Source organism: Colius striatus, chromosome Z (genome assembly GCF_028858725.1).
Source record: "Colius striatus isolate bColStr4 chromosome Z, bColStr4.1.hap1, whole genome shotgun sequence".
Classification (NCBI taxonomy): domain Eukaryota; kingdom Metazoa; phylum Chordata; class Aves; order Coliiformes; family Coliidae; genus Colius; species Colius striatus.
Genome location: NC_084790.1, coordinates 49217647 through 49234909, shown reverse-complemented (window position 1 = coordinate 49234909; position 17263 = coordinate 49217647). Strand labels below are relative to the sequence as shown.

The 17263-nt window shown below is 33.9% G+C and overlaps 1 protein-coding gene across 4 annotated transcripts in view; it reads right to left on the bottom strand.

Annotated features, from left to right (window-relative positions):
* The window catches only part of AP3B1 (adaptor related protein complex 3 subunit beta 1), a 157994-nt gene that overhangs the window by 43181 nt on the left and 97550 nt on the right, over positions 1-17263 (bottom strand). For 3 of the 4 annotated variants that reach the window (XM_062017754.1, XM_062017755.1, XM_062017752.1), the window contains exons 19-22: positions 16537-16693; positions 13687-13861; positions 7721-7793; positions 6931-7037 (exon numbers count right to left, since the gene is read on the bottom strand). In XM_062017754.1, coding sequence (XP_061873738.1) covers positions 6931-7037; positions 7721-7793; positions 13687-13861; positions 16537-16693 — 512 coding nt within the window. The remainder of the gene's footprint in view (positions 1-6930; positions 7038-7720; positions 7794-13686; positions 13862-16536; positions 16694-17263) is intronic. The other variant, XM_062017753.1, reaches the window with a different exon arrangement.

The window sequence follows — 17263 nt, the reverse complement described above, 5'->3', positions numbered from 1 at the left end:
CACTCTGTTTTACATACGTTACTACACTACGTATTTGAAGAATAACTTATGGAATCGTCACCACCATACATTATACACGCTTGTTTTTAAACACCTAGAACCAACTCTGGGTACAGCTGTCCTAGTTCAACAAGCATAATAGATGTATTTTTCATGTTGCAAATAAATATCACTTATTACTTTAAATTCTCTCATAGCTAAGCATTTAACTATGAAGAAAGTTGTATTAGTTTTAATGGCAATACTGACTTTTAATGGAAAGAAAAAAAAATCAAGGGTCTGCTCACAGTTTTCTAAATGATTTTTTGTTTTTTTTTGAATAAACTTCTCCAATTTAATTTATATTTTATGAATAGGGATTTAATATTGAAATTGTAACTTCGCAATGTTAGCACTTTTATTTTTAAATATAGTATTTGAATATTGGTTGAATCCTTCTAACTTTAAGATAACAAAACAGCAAAATAGCATTGAATCAGGAGCATTACTGTTAAAGACCTGGTTTCTGAGAATGCAATAAATTAATATACAAGTTGCTAATTAATTACACTTTATGTAATGTTACATTGTATATAATTTATAACATATTTAATTTATTTAATGTATACTATATATATTAAAACTTAAGTAAAAGACCAAATCTGGAAAATATATATTACTAAACCACACAGTAATCAACTAATTCAATGAGATTATACACAGTAATAATATACTATACTTCTCAGACAGGGTATGCTATTAGTTGGGCCAGTGTCTTGTATTAGAAACTTATTTCTTACTAAGAAGACAGATGATGTTTGAACTGCTACATTAAATTCTGTAATTTACTTAAAAGAAAAGAAGTAGAAGGTTCTTAAGTGTAGAGCTTGTTAGGTAGTAAAGCATTTAATGAACTTAAGATGGTTATTTTTAAGGCTTGAACACTAATAAACATCATTAATATTGATAAATGGATTGCTAATTAAAGAACAAAGGTGAAATGACATTTCAGAAATTACTGCCACAGCAGGTTTAGTTGGTTTTTTTTAATTTCGAGCTATAACTTTCAAAAGTATGTGGAGTTAGTTTCTGAAGTGACAGTGTAACTTTAAAATTTGATGTCACACACATACTGCTGGCAATTTAAGAACACTCTCTCATACAGAAAATCTATATAAACACAGAAAAATAAAATTAACTATGCAGGAGCTCTCAGTTTCATTCCTTCCTCTGTCTTGGCAATGGTTAATATCTGCTGATGAGTGGCTACATTCATTTGTAGATCTCTGAGTGCTTTCTCAAGGTGAGCAAGCATCATTATCCTCATTTTTCAGATGGAAAACGAAAAGATTAAGTTACTCCCTCCAGATCACACAGCAAGTGGGAAGCCAAAAATAGAACTCATTTTCCATATGTAACACCCAGTTCTGTATCCACTGGACCACGCTGCCTTCTCAGAAGCATCAGTCACATCTAATCAGCTGCATAGCTGAATTTTGGGTGGCACTAAGTGAAAGCTGCTTTTTAACACTTAAGTTTAAGATGATGTCTTTTCACTTGCTTCATAGGTACAAACTTACCCACACATCCATATACAATTGGTTTCAATTAAGCCTTATGCTAGTTACAAATCTTATAGAGCACTGAGTAGGGAAAAATAGAGACAATGCAAATACTTTGAACTGGTCCACATGGAAAAAGCACCATGTTAAAAAACAAAGTTGGAGAGAAAACTACGCAGAACTCCAAAAACATCTCTGCTCAATGAGCAAGTGTCATCAAAAATGCAAACAAAACATAGACATGTTCAGGGACAGGATACATGTAAACTACCTTGGGGCACACTTCCCCCTTCATCTCCTCCCAACAAATCTTCCCAATTTCAAACTTTATCTAAAAAGGTGGGCTTCAGAAGGTATATAATGAAAGCACTTAGTGCATAGGAGAAAGCTCTCCTGTGATGAAACACCAAAAGCATAAGATGTTTCTTATAGGGAGCTGAAAAACAAGAAGTTATATGGTAAACTATAAAAAAGAATAGAATGATATCAAGGATAACATAAGCCTGTGTCATCCTAAGACAAAACCACAAAAACACCTGGTAGAAGAGATGTGGCTAACACTGAAAAACAATTTAAAGGAAACATGTCTGGTCTGAGTAAAAAATTTTAGAAGCATCTTAAAACTGATATATTTACAAAAATATAAACCTACTTATTTAAAAACTAATGGTAGTTGATAAAAAACTCCAAGAACATGGGGTAGAAGAGTAGAAAGCATCTAGCTGAACCATCACATGCAAATCTCCAGTGTTTGCACTACATTTCTTTCATGATATTAACAAGCTAATGATGTTTCTTCTGATATAGTCACTCCTGAGGTAAGAACTCAGTCCAGAGCTTATATGAATGATAAATGTATCTAGTTACAGAATAATTATTGCTATCAAAGCTTTGAAAGAATAAAACTCTTGAAGCTGAGTGTACACTAATACGTCCTTGGAAGAACTACTACGCATTTCTCTACTGTGGGATTTCACAAAATCTTAAGCACCTTATGCTAACCTTTTTTGCAAGCTGCCTACTAGACTGGGGCCATGACATAATCCATTATTGCAATTTTTGTATTCCAGGTTCTTCTCTCAGGAAAAGAGTATACTTCAGAGTCCATCTTAACTCATGTTAAAATGGAATTAGAAACAACCTAAATGGACAAAGCAACCTCAACTATAAGAAAGTTTTACCCTGTAAAGATGACCTCAATAACTTAAAAAATAATATACCATTTAAAGTGTTCTCCTATTCTGGAAATAACTGAATATTGTGAAAGTTCATGTTTACTGTTTCTCAAGGAATTCTGTAAGTGTGCTCAATTTGAAATTAAACGTATTTATCACCTGGTTTGACAGGTCTGTAGCTCGACCTTGACTTTTGTTAAAAGCTATTATTTCTGCTTTATGCATCACCACTTTAAAGAAGTTCTCAAAGTGGTTCTCAGTCAAAAGTTCTGAAGAAGATATGAGCTAGAAAACAGGATGACTTACTCTTCCCTTCCTAAACAGTCTCTGTGTAACTCCAAGTTATACAAAACAAAAAACCCCATTTCACTGGTAATAGCTACTATCAAGAGAATATTCAAACAACATCTTAGTATGTAAAGTAGCATCACTTCTACAATTATACCATAATTCTATATGCACAAGAATTAATGGCAACTCTTGTATCAGCTGTTTTTATAGTTATATAGTACCTCCTCGCCATAACAAGAGATTTTTCCCTTTTTTTTTTTCTTTTGGCTTGAATTTCTCTCATTCACCCTTGACTTTCCTCCTAAATTTTCACTTATTTTCATAATTTGGCTTTCGGTTCCTGCCTCTCTCTCTTTAACATCTCCCTTTAAATGACATGACCCATTGCCAGAGTTTTCAGATAACTGCTTTACCCTGATAGCTTGCAGCTTTCTCTTGACTCCTATTTTTCATGGCCACTGTATCTTCAAGTATCTTTCAAGGCCACAAAATGTACCCCAAATTCAATCAACTCCAAATGCAGAGTTTCCCCAAGCACTTAGGTCTGACTTCTCTTGCATGCACACTCCAGAAAACCCCATAGAGGCCACTGGCAACCTCAGCTACCTGGTTCAGTTGAGACACCTGAAGATGTACTACATGTATAAGGGCAGAAGCATGCACAGGGATTTACTGTGTTTTGCATCCATGTGGAAGAAAGTTATCCAAGAATTACTAAAGAATTTTATTTTTCATGGAACAAACCATAATATGTCTGTGTGTGTTTATATGAGGGGAATATATACTACATGTAAACGTGAATCATAAAAACAAATGAGCAGGAGGCCAAAGCATTGTGTGGTTTATATTCAAGGAAATTTTGGTTTTATACATTTAAAGAGACCTATACCATTACTGTAAAACCATTCTTGTATTTATGCTTTCTGTAATGTTCAGTAGCTATGAATTTGGAGTGGTAAGTTTTCTAAAAGTTGTATACAATTAGTGCTAATTGATTTGAATAATAGACTGCCTGACATACTCCAAAATAAGTGGCCTCTACAATTCTTCAATATTATGGTCATATACTGTACTTATCTATTTTTACTCCATGCTCTCTATTGCCTAGTAATAAATGAATTTCTCACTGTTGGTTTGGCATGTGCCCTACAGTTAAATTCGTTTTCTCTCCCAGTGAAGGAAGAAAAAGTTTTCTGAAGTATAACAACCATTCCCTTTATTTTTAGAATTAGTTACCATTGATCAAATTAAAAAAAAATATTTAAGATAGACATTCCCACATGTGCTGGATTTTGGCCGGGATAGAGTTAATTTTTTTTCAGCTGGAATGGGGCTATGTTTAGGATTTGTATTGAAAACAGTGTTGCTAAAACAGGCGTGTTTTCATTACTGCTGATCAGTGCTTGCACTGAGTCTAGGATTCTTCTACCTCTTGCACCACCTTACCAGTGAGTGGGCTGGGGGTGCAAAAAAGTTCAGATGTGACACAGCCAGGACAGTTGAACCCAACTGACCACACGGATATTCCATACCATATGGCATCATGCTTAGTGTATAAAGCTGAGAGAAGGAGGAGGAAGTGGGGCATGTTTGGAGCGATGATGCTTGTCTTCCCAAGTAACCATTGTGCATGCTGGAGACCTGCTGTCCTGGAGATGGCTGAACACCTGCCTGACGATGGGAAGTGGGGAATCAATTCTTGTTTGGCTTTGCTTGTGAGCGAGGCTTTTGCTTTACCTATTAAACTGTCTTTATCTCAGACTATGAGTTTTCCCAACTTTACCCTTCTGATTCTCTCCCTCGTCCCATCAGGGAGAAGTGAACAAGTGGCTGCATGGCGCTTATTTGCCAGTTGGGATTAAACCACCACACCACAGGAAATGTTAAAAGCTATTTTTGTATTTTCATTTTTAGAAAAATATCTAAAGGTGTTGAACAACACCTGCCAATAGTTCTTTAACTACCTGCCAACAAGACTTTGTACAATATATAGATATCATTTGAAAGAAGTTTTTAACCTTAGTGTTTAAATGTTGCTGCTTCCTAGTGCACAAAACTCAGGGACCTCAAAGGAGTTCAAGTACATCTGCAATTACTATCAACAGCAATGAGAGTTGAGATTAGATTTGAAAACAGAACACAGCTCAAAATATGTAGTCACTACCCAGGTAGCAACAAGTAGTTCCTATGTGATTTGAATTGTTTCCAGAGCAGGGAGTATGAGGAAATGTTCCAGCTTTTTTGTTGGTTACATGTTCTACCAGGAAGCCAGTAGTACCAAGAAAGAGGTATTTTGCAGAATCAACTTTTTCATGCAGAACTTCTTCCCCTAATTACCTTACACCTTATAGCTCCTTCTAAAACCTCTATTTCATTGCAGCTACCTTCTGAAGAATAGGGGAAATAAATTCAGTAAACAATAGCTGTAATCATAACGAATGTAACCACAAACATGAGAGTGTAACATGTGTTCATATACTGTAGATGAGGAAAGGACTCAAGACACTGGCTAACAGGAGTTGTTCTCAAGCATCTGACATTACTGATTGCTACCTGTAACACTCTGAAAGATTTTTAGTCTGAAGTAAAGCAAAGACACCAGAGCCATTCTTAGGCTAACCCAGAAGCAGGTGAACAGATGAGCACCTGTATTTTGAGCCGCCCAGGACAGGAAAGATGGCAAAGAGGCAGTAGTGGGATTGCAGTCACAGAAATAATAGCACAGTTGTAGCTGAAGTCAGGCTTGCCACCTAGCTGCATACTGCACTGCAAAATAACTCAGAAGGGAATTTCTGGTGTTTTCAGACTGTGTCATGTGAACAACTATGCGTCAGGTAAAGTGCCTGCATGTCCACAGGTTCTTATTGCCCTGCTTGAAATTTAAATTTTACTACATTCTTCTTAAGGCTAATATCCAATACATTATCTTAAAGCCTATCTTCTCAATACCAAATTTTAAAGCCTGTAAAAACAAAACTGAAATCATCAACTAAGATTTTGGTTTTTTGAGTCAAATTAGCTCTACAGCTCCTTTATGCAAAAAGTACTTGATTTTGCAAAAGCATTGCTCCCAAACCCAACACAAGGCACTTTACCAGTCATTACTGAAGTTGCATTGTAGGTTCTACATGAAAAATTACTGTGCCTCTGGTATTTTTTTCTGGTCAGTCCTGTCTACTATGACATGGTTAAGTATCCCATCTTGTAGTGCTGTAATTCCCTATAAAACCACAGACTTAAATTGGACACACAAAATTACTAAAAAAAACAACCATAGAAGAAGAACACAAACTACTATCCTTTTCTCCAACAAAGCAATGCCCTCTACTTCCATGAGTTTGCTAACCTTAATTATACCTATAGTTTTCAGGCTCCCTAATGGGAAGTGGTACAAAGCAGAAAGCATTAACAGAATGAGTCATGACACATACTCATACACTGCTGATGGTAAATCTATACCCTTTTTACTTGCATCCAGGAGCTATGCTTTGTATACTCATGAAAAATTACTTCCAAGTAGCAAAAAGTCATAATTGGAGACATATATGGGAAACAAACAGGCTGAAGATTAAGAAGTATGTGTTTTTCTTTTCTTTTTTAACTAGATTATTTGAAAGATCTGTATAGTTTGGATACGTAAGTTGTATATTAAAGTTTCCTTGAGGCAGAGAAAAAGACAGATTGAAAGAGAAGGTTAAAAATCCTTGAAGGTGTCCTCTCAGACATGCAATACTCATACTGTTCTCCATGTTTTGGAATGTAAATATTATAGATGAAAAAAAGCTATCAGAGTGCATGCATGAAATTTTAGTTATACAGGAAGGTGAAAGTATTTTTTAAAAAAATCACTTTAATGACTACGTAAAAACACATTAAATGGTTAAATCAAAACATTCCCATTCCCACTTTTAAAGGCTACTTACATCAATAACTGATGAATTCGACAGACATAATCCTTCTAGGTCTGCTGTTAAACTTGTGGATAAAACAGCTGCTGTAGGAGCTGCCACAGGAGTTGTCACAGGATAGACTAGAAGTAAAAAGGCAATTGATTTTTAAATAAAATTAAAATGCTGGGAAGGACAATTAACTATTCTCATTATTTGTCAAAAGATTTTACATCTTGATCTAATTGTTTTATCCTTGTAAATATATGTTTCTTAGTAGCAGAAGACAATCTTTTCAGATATATAACACTAATGTTCAAAAATAAACAACGAAAGTATAAATAAAACTGATAGGTGCATAGGCCATGTTATTTAAATAAAAAAATATTTTGTCCTCCTTTCTCATTTTTCCCCTCTATTTATCTTTCATTTTGATCTGTCCTTCAAAGTTGTGATTTTTAGTATCTTCTTATGTCATCACAATTAGCTCATGGGTTGCACAGATGTGCAAGAAACATCCTTTGGCATCTGAGAAAATAAGCCCACTTTAACAGAAAACAAATCTAGACATAAAAAAATTCTCAAAATAAATGTTTTCCACACCAATACATTCTAAATTTTTAAACTATTCCTCACTTATAGGACAAACAAAATAAAATATTATAATAATTACCCTTAAAAATAAGTTGATAGTCTAAGAAATTTTTTTTCAGGAAGCTGGTACAATAAATGAACAGAAACAATGTTTCAGACATTTAAAATTCATTGAATTAACTGAATTGAATTTATGCCATGGGAAAAATGAGGCTTCAATCAAGATACTTACAATCATCTAAATCTAAGAGAAACACATCTTGTTTGTTTGAAGCTTTTTTATCGTGCACTTGTTTTTCTTCTTTCTATGAAAAGAGATGAATATTTAATATTTTAACATATCAGCAAAAGTATTTAATACATTTATAAAGCAGTGTATTTTCTCTGCTATAAAAGACAAGTGTATCCATTTTCAGGGTTTGGCACTCAGAAAATCCACTTGAGAAAAATTTCTTTGAATTGGTAAACTGAACCTAAACTCCACAATTGAGTTACATTTACTCTTCTGAAGTCCATGTTTTTGTTTAATAATCGCTGCTACTCAAAGAAAACTTTTGGTGGCAAAAGTTTTGAGATTCTTCTGTTGAGACCATTAAAACAGAGCAGAAGAGATTTTCTCTTTAGACAACCGATTTATGTTTCCATATGAGAAACAGGATAAAATACATTCAACCAGAAAGTACTGTTATTTGCACTTATCTAGGAGTATAGCATCCTGTCCTGTCTTCTACTGGGATTTTATTTGCTGGACAAATAACAAAGGTTTGGTTTTTTTCTTAGAGAAAGAAGTACAATAAAAAGTAAATTTTAAGCCTTAAGATGAGTTTTAGTAATAAGGATTGGCACTACCTTAAGAGTACAAAATTTGTTTCAATACAGCTAAATAAAAAGCTCTAAACAAATCTAGTGAGTGCTAGTCATTCTCATGGAACATGTCTAGACAGTGATGATTCAAGACAGAATTTAGTGTCGCAGTTCAATACAGATTCCCAACAGGGTGGTTTAGTAAAAAGGATTGATCTTTGGATGTAGTCAGAATATGGACACATTACCCACTGGATGTTCATCAGACAGTTGGTCTCCATGCTATTCCTACCCACTCTTAAGCATCCTCATCTGGATCAGCTGAAGAACTCCTGCCTTTTCTCTCTCTGTCTCACTCACCAAATAGAAAGCTTTCTCATTATTTCAGAGAATTTGTCACCTGCAGTTAGACTTTTAAGACTTTGCTCACTACCCAAGGTACTGCAAGTAATTTATAGATAATCTTCCGAGTCACACTTTTGTGGACTTTCTAGTTTACCTGTTTCTCTTCAACAGCAGATGACAACCAAATACACACACATATATTATTTTTTCCCTTTTCCAATAAACGAATAAGTCTAAATAAATCAGTAAAACTCCACATGCCTATCTATGCCTCCATTTCTTGAGTATTTCTTGCAAGTTGTCACAGTCTCTTCAGGTACTCAGGATACAGACTCCTACAGGAGCCTGGAGTCCTCTCAGAAACTCAGCAGCTAGAATAACTTACTTTGACTATCAGCATAGAATAAAATGTCATCTCTTTTGGAAAAGTGCATTCCCTTTCTTCTAGTTACTCAGCCTCACAGTCAGTTGCAAACTTACAATGTCCAGTCTGTACTTTTCCAGTTTTGGGAGAAATTCCATGGTTCCCCAAAGAACATGGAAGAAACTAGCTGACTGGAATTTGAAGACGTTGATGTTAATGACTATCAGGCTTGACTTGACCCAAAATGACATTGCTTATAATTTTTTTTTTCAATAAATCCGTGGCTCAAATAGACAGTAGTCATTTATTTGATCGTTATGGAGGCACATTAGGTACTCTGTGAGAACAATCTTTTGACAGAGAAGAACGGAAGTCACTACTCTAAAAGCTATTTTAAAATCAACATACTTCAATGGTCCTTATCACTATGGTATTCTAGTGCACTACTATCACTGATTTATCTGAAACATAAAACTCCTCTGGCCAAAGGAAATGTTACAAAGTATTTCTAAAATGGTGCTAATGTTATTCTATTCTTTATACACCTTGTCTGGAATTAGTGAAGGACTCTGCTGTAGAACCTGATTCTGGTCACAAATACCAGACTTCATTTTCCTCTTCCAATGTGATTATCAGCAAGCTATTAAGTTTCTTTTGGCTTTTGTTTTTAAATCTGTGAAATAAGGATAAATAGTATACTTTACAAGCTATAGATTGTACTGAATTACTCATGTCTATGAAGGTTATAATTATTTTAACAAATTCCAAGTATTTTAATAGCAGTAATTGGTGAACATTTAACCCTGAATCAGGGGTTTAGCTGTGACCTGCAGAACTTTTATTATAAACTATGTATCACAACCTTTTTGCTAAACTACAAACTCTTCAGACATCAGAACAAACTAAAAGAGAATAGAGTTTAACAAAATGCAAATATATTAAGAAAATCACCTCACCTCAATTTGCATAATCTTGCATTCCCTGTCCTCACTTATCCATAAGATATAGCTCTATCTTCAACTTCAATTAAGGTTCAAATGTTAATTTTAGGTAAAGATCTGTATTTTCCAATTATTCCAGTAGAGATGGCATTTCTCCATTAAAAACTGGCTCAACAACATGCGAAGCTATAGCACTAGGTTAAGAATTTTGAATATGCTTCAGCTCTGCCAATGGCAGCAGAGTTTGGTCAAGATGTTTAAAATAATTAGGAGTCAGAGCCAAGAAATTCTCTTACTGTTAATCTGTTTAATGAAGACAATTCAGATAGGACATGCTATGTCACAAATAACACCAACAGTAAGCTTCAGTTTGTTTCTTCTGCTATTTATTTTGCCATTCTGAAGTAGTTATTATGTATGTATCACAAAACTTGTAATTTTGTAAGATCAAATGCATTTCTGGACTAGTATTATTTTGAATCCACTACGTAATTCATCTTTCAAAATGGGGAAAAAATTTCTTCCAGATAATTTCTTATCCTTAATATAAAATTGTCCTAATATAATGTACAGGAACTGTTACATCAAGTTAATGTATGGCAAGAAAAACTTCCACTATGTAACTTATTAGAATACTGTCCTTAAGTAGAACTATTTAATGTAGAAAAACTCAAATCACTATTAAAAAACCCCAACCAAATAATAAAAAATCCTGCCCCCAAAACAACCCTGCAACCTAGGACAACCTAGGAAATGTATAAACAGAAGGTAACTAAATCAAGATAAAGCTAATGTTGAGGTATGACCGCAGCTTATTTTCCTCTTCAGTGAAGTGTGTCAAGCTTAAGTAAATACTCAGGGACTTACATGTTTGTGTATATATGTTATGTATACACAAACTCATAAATATTTTCATATTTGTAGGTATACTTCTACATATAGGTATATATAATAATTGTGTGCAATTCTGTACAAAACACAAAACAAATCTACTTACATGGGTCTTGCCTAAAACAAATATAATTATTTTTTAATTTTGTTTTTCCAAGAAAAGAAAATTGATTTGCTTTCTAGGAATAACAAATAGCTAATGACAGCAAAAAACAGATACTTTTACTGAATGAAAAAAGAAGCTTTGCACTCCAAATAAAGACAATTAAAAACAAATTTTTTTTTTTCCTTAAAACTAAGTCTACAATATAACCCAAACAATTTCCTACCAAAAGAGCCCACTATGGGAAAAGCAGAATACTAAATAAAGAAGTTAAGCTATATTCCATCAAACATTTCTCCATTTGCAATTCATCTTGGTAATAGAGATAGAACCTGGTAAATGCATATAGGACTTGAAGCAGGAGATTTCTCTTGCTCAATGCATAATTCATATGCTCCGCCTGCAAAGTGTGTAAAATGAGAATTTCATACCGCAGCATGAGCCATGGAGCTGCAGAGAAAAGGCAGATGAAATCATATTTTGCTGTGTGAATTTTATTTCTTATCCTCCCAATATTTATACAAAACCATCATTGACAATCCAAATGCATTGACAGATCACCCACTGTTTCCATTGTGTTAGCACTTGAAAAGAGATCAGGCAGAAAGACAGACAATTTGTTTTTGTATATTTTTTAAATAGTGGATCAGGTTTTTAACAGCCGAGTGACTGTATTATACTTGTATAAGGAGGTCAACAGTAGTTGATTTTAAAATCTCGCTGTAGAGACACCTACTTATACATGCATCATCCTCAAATCTACATTTTAGCTTCACAGTACTTACGCTTACAGTATATGTATCTGAACATCTTAAACTATCCATATTTCAAAATGATATGAAGCACTGCAGTAGAAGAGAGTGACTTTCTATTCACTGCAGCTCAATTACAGTGAACACAACAGCTTTTTCAAAGTGATTCTTCAAAAGAAAAAATATGAAAGCATTCATAATACAGCCAGGAAAAATAATCCGTCATTTTTTCGTAATCTATTTTAATGCTAGTAAATGCATAGATGTGTGCACAAATCAAGCTCCAGTGAGTAACTGGAATGTTTCTGTTGTTATCAAAATTCTGCTGAACATGGCAAGGGTACCCAACAAAACATTTAGTATGGTAAGCACCACCCAAAACACCAGCTATGTAACATAGATCATAATGTGTGGCAAACTAAGAAACTAAGAAATTTTTAAGTTCTGCCCTTTGACTCGGATCAAGTCTTCTCTCAATTGCCTATAAATATGTTTTGCTCCTAACAGATTTAATTTTAGGTGCTTTTTAAACATGAAAGACTTCAGGACTATTGCAATGCTCTTTCTTTTCTCTTAAAATCTGAGGGCTTGACAACTTTCCATTGACTTCAACAAAGCAATCTCAAGCTTCTTGGAATTCCAGTTCTCATATTACTCAGCATTTTTGACCTCACATATTCTCAATTGCCGTTTTAAAATGTAAGAAGCTCCTTTATGCTAATATTCCTCACATACCCTGCGAAAGAACCAGAACAGTTGAGATAACTGTAGTGAAAGAAATCATGAACAAGGGTGTTGATATCCTGATAAATATGGACAAATGCAGCAGAATGAAGATGCTATTGTTTGAAAATGGTTTTGCAGTGGCTGCTCAGAAATAAGCAGGGCAGAGTACTTACTACTTTTTGGTGAAAAAAATACTGTGCTAATATGAGAGGCTGCACACAGGATTCATTCAGGTCCCATTTAGTGTCAGAGTTTACTCTGAGAGGATTTAGGTTACATTTGTTGTGCTTTAGGCTAGCATTTTTTTTGCAAGATCCAGTTTGGCTTCTCTACTAGAAAAAACTTTGACAGAGATGCATTAAGTAGTGTGGTATTTGGGCACGAAACAATGCTCAAACCCTTGTTTCCCAAATTCTACAGTCTAACTTCATCTTTTGTTCTACTTGGTAGAAGGAGTAGATTCAAAGTTAAGGTTACAAGTCAGAGTTCCTAGGTGGAACTGCTCAAAACATACCTGTCTGACAGCTTCTACAACTGCATGAAATGTAACAATGTCTTTTTTGACTATTAGGCAAAAAAATAGGCCTAGTAATGATGACTGAAAAATCTTGACTTAATTGAAAATGCATTTCAAAACTACATATTAGTATTAAAATGGAAATTACTGATCTATACTTCTACCCTTCAAATTTTTTATAAAATCTATAGAAAGAAATGCACAGGAAATAAGTTTCAGAATTTTTTTTAGACTTCAACTTTACCAAACAGTCCCTCAACTAATCCATTTATGCTATTAGCTTTAGCTCTGTATGGTCAGCTTGACTGTAATGAACTTTCTGTCTCTTTTTTTCCCAAGTTTTGCTTCCTGCCAGACCCAGGTCCTGTAGTAGTTATACTTTAAGATCCCATTTTAATATCATAATAATCCCAAATCAGGATATTATTTTTGTGAACTAACCATGTACTGGGCTTACACCCACCCAACTGTAATGTAAAATAATGAGTTCTTATTATTCTTTATCTATCTGGAATAAAAACACAACCAAATTAAAATGGAACTATGCTTTTCATTATAAAATAATCTATACTTGCTTAAACTACCAAAGTAGTTTGGGATTGGTCTTCTTATAAAAGATCAAACAACTTTTTCAGAAATTCCATTTTTTTAGATATGCATAAAACCACCACTCATCTCCATTGCCAAATAAAGAAACATGTAGATGGTTAGACACACCTTTTAATATTTTACAGGGTTAAAAAAAAAAAAATTACCTTAGTAGAGGTAGCACTTACAGATTTTTCAGACTCAGAGTCACTTTTAGAGTCTGATTCTGACTTGGAGTCTGATGAACTTTTTTCTGATGGAGTGGACTCCGTATCAGAGGAATTGGATGTGTTTCTCTTTTTGGAGGTATCTTTTGCTTTCTTTTTAATGTTTTCTGACACACTATGTATTGAAAAAAAAAAATTAAGAGACATGTAAAACCACCCAAGGAATGTGGTTAAGCATAACCTATGCTAACATTTCAAAGTCAGTATTTAGTCAGGATAAAAAAAACCAGAAAAAATGGCAGAAGTACTAGCGTCTATGAGGGTACAAAAAATTGTTATATCACATTGTGCAACAAATCACCACAAATAATCTAAATGAGCAAAAGAGTGAAATAAAAATGTGAACATATTAAATACATTATTTGCATGCATCAAGATTATGACATTTCAGAAAGAAGCGCAGACATTCTTTTTTATTAAGAAACTTTCAGACTATTCCACCTAGCATTACACAAAATCTTGGTGAGTTATGCTTTTGCAAAGTAATGTTGCTTTAAAGAAAAAATCAAAATAAAAATCAAAGCATTGAATTTATTCCTTAATTCTTCTAAATCAAACTGCTTAGAAATAAGACCTATAGTATTTCAATACAAGTATTTCAGATCATTACAGAGTTTATACAGAAGTGCTATTACATTCTGACACCTTTGGCCATATTGAGTACCTTACAGCTAACCGACTTCAGAAACACTATAGTAAAGTTCTGTTCACACTGGTAATGCTGGATTATGTTGCTATGTGCTAACAGCTACTGGATATTAATAAAATCTGACTTGTTCACTTCTAAACACACTGTAACTACCAATTAGTTGATTATCTTTTCATCTCAGGGGAACTACTATCTAGAAATATCGCAGGAAATGAAAATTATTTTCTAATAGTTATCATGAAGCACATAAATGAGTATTGCACACAGAAAAAAGACCCACTGTTCTTGGACCTACCGGCAACCATTTTATATGTTTCATACAATTCTGATTCAGCTTCCTCCCCATGACAATAAATTCGTTACTAAAGTGTTTGAAGGGTAACAAGGTCAGACTACTCAACTACTAGGAGAGCTACTGGACTCAAGCTGCTATATATTTTTGCTTAGCTTTAGGAGCAATACAAAACAAAATACTGTACTGCATTACTGTTTGAGACAGTAATGTTTTTAAAAGTGAAAAATACAAGAAAAGTGGAATTGAAAAACGTAACGTGACGCAATGGAAAATAGTTAGGGCAATGAGTTCCTCCGCCCAGGAACTTCTCAGGACTGAATTGCCTAAATCAAATTTAATCAAAATGCTTAAAACCAATATTGATATTTATGCTACGCTAATATGCCTACTCATGTAACTGAAGTTGAAATCAGCTCTTCAAATTTTAGACAAAAGCATTTTTTCTGAAAGCAGCAAAGCTGAAGCTTGTAAACCAAAAAATTATACAATAGTGTACCTCACAAAGACAGTCTCATGTAGTATATCTGTTAAAATCACAATGAAAAACAGGTACCATCAAAAATCCATTTCAATGTGACAACATTTAAAAACTTGTGGAGGTAAAGGAGCTAAATATAAAAATTCATTACTACATATTGTATAAAGTTTTTTCTTTATGGTGTCTATCAGAGTTACTAACAATATTATATATATTTCTTTCACTGTCATTGAACAGAAGCTGTAGTTGCATCAATAAGTTAGCTACTGTGAATCCAGTATATAAATGAAGTTGTTTTTCAACAATTTATCTTTAGCTTACCTCTAAAACTAGATTTGAAGACTTAAAATTTGTTACTTTATTGTACATCAGCCATATTTTATGGCTAATCATTGCTTACCTTACAGCTTAAAATTTCAGATGTTATTCTAATGAAAAGAATTTACTGGTAACTAGCTTTTTAACTTTGTGATGATGAAAAGCCTGTATTAATTTAACCTACAGATTTCATTTGTTCTGAACAGGAAAAACAATATAAATCACTTTTAAAATCATTAAATCCTGACTTAAATTAATAAAGTCATAATTAGGGCATTATGCTGTGTTTGTTATGGAAGTGGCAAGGCGAGCTGCTTTAATTACTGTCTGTAATAAAAGGAGCAGAGTGCGTACTGCGCCCCAATCAGCGCTGTCAGCCACGACTGAGCTGAGCTGCAAACTCATCAAGTGAGCTGGCAGCAGACTACAGAGTAAAGGGTGATCATGTCTGCAGAGGCCACTTGCTGACAGCAGTGGAAGAAACAGATTCATACAATTCAAGGTATTAGCCCCAATTATTCAAAATTTTAATGATACTTTAATACACGATAATGCTGTTGATAATGAGCAATCTTAAAAAGTGCTAGCACTTAAATATCTTATGACCGTTTCCCTTCACAGCCCTTGCCTCTACTATTTGGATCATAATCCTTTTAATATAACATTATTTAGAAAAATCAATTGTCTTAGTTACATAATGGCAAAGTATTGAAGGATTTAATTTTAGCTCTCAGCAAAATTGCTGCAAAAGGTAATTAAGTGTTTCACACAACTATTTGATTACTTATTCAGCCTCCCAAGGTTACATCAATTTTTGAAAAGCCACCCAAGATTTTACTGAAGTCAGAAATTAATTCCAAACATAAGAATAGTCTGATTAATGAAAATATGAACCCAGTTCATACACTGAATGTTACAGGCATATGCTGATACAGGAGACATTGCTCCTTGGCCAACATACTACAAAAAAAGCCTAATTAAAGGCTTAGAAGACTGTTTACCGGAAGAGTGCTTTAACACAAAAAAGTAAAACCATACAAATATACCTACCTTTCATTGGCAGCTCTAGATGTTTTCTTTGCAGTACTTTCTTTGCTGTCTGATTCACTGTCACTTGATTCTTCACTGGAAGTGGAACTCCCACTAGTGTCAACACTGCTGCCTTCCTCCTCATCTTGCTTCTCACTTTCACTGCCAGACTCACTCTCTGAAATAGAAACAACTCTTCTAAGTATCTTAAATAATTGCTATTTTAAGAATCCAAGTTTGTTTTAAATAAAATAATGGTTTGCTATTTTAAGACCCAATTGCAAGCTTTAGCATTATTTAATCTATGTCAAAAGCAGGCAAGAAAATCACTTTTCCCTAATGTTTACAAAATTTTGATGATTAAAGACCTGTCCTCTTCAGCCCACAATATTACACTTTATCAAATTAATTGCAAGTGGGTTCTTCAAAATTACATAACCCTATTAGAAGCTGAAGATGACCTCAAATTCTTGAAATCTATACATTCATTTAACTGCAAGATTATCTTTTCAACCAGTTGCTTAATTAGGTACTCTGTTCTCGAATAATGACTATGATTGAATCAACGATTTAAACAATTATTCACCCTCTAATTAATTATATAGTTATCAAATATTCAAATATCTGAAGTGAATATATTCTTTTCTTGCTTCAGAGATCATTAACTTCAGTGATACAATTCTTAAGCACTTCTTCCACATACTTCCTAGGCTTAGGAATGAGAGAGAAGCTCCATATTCACATTTTA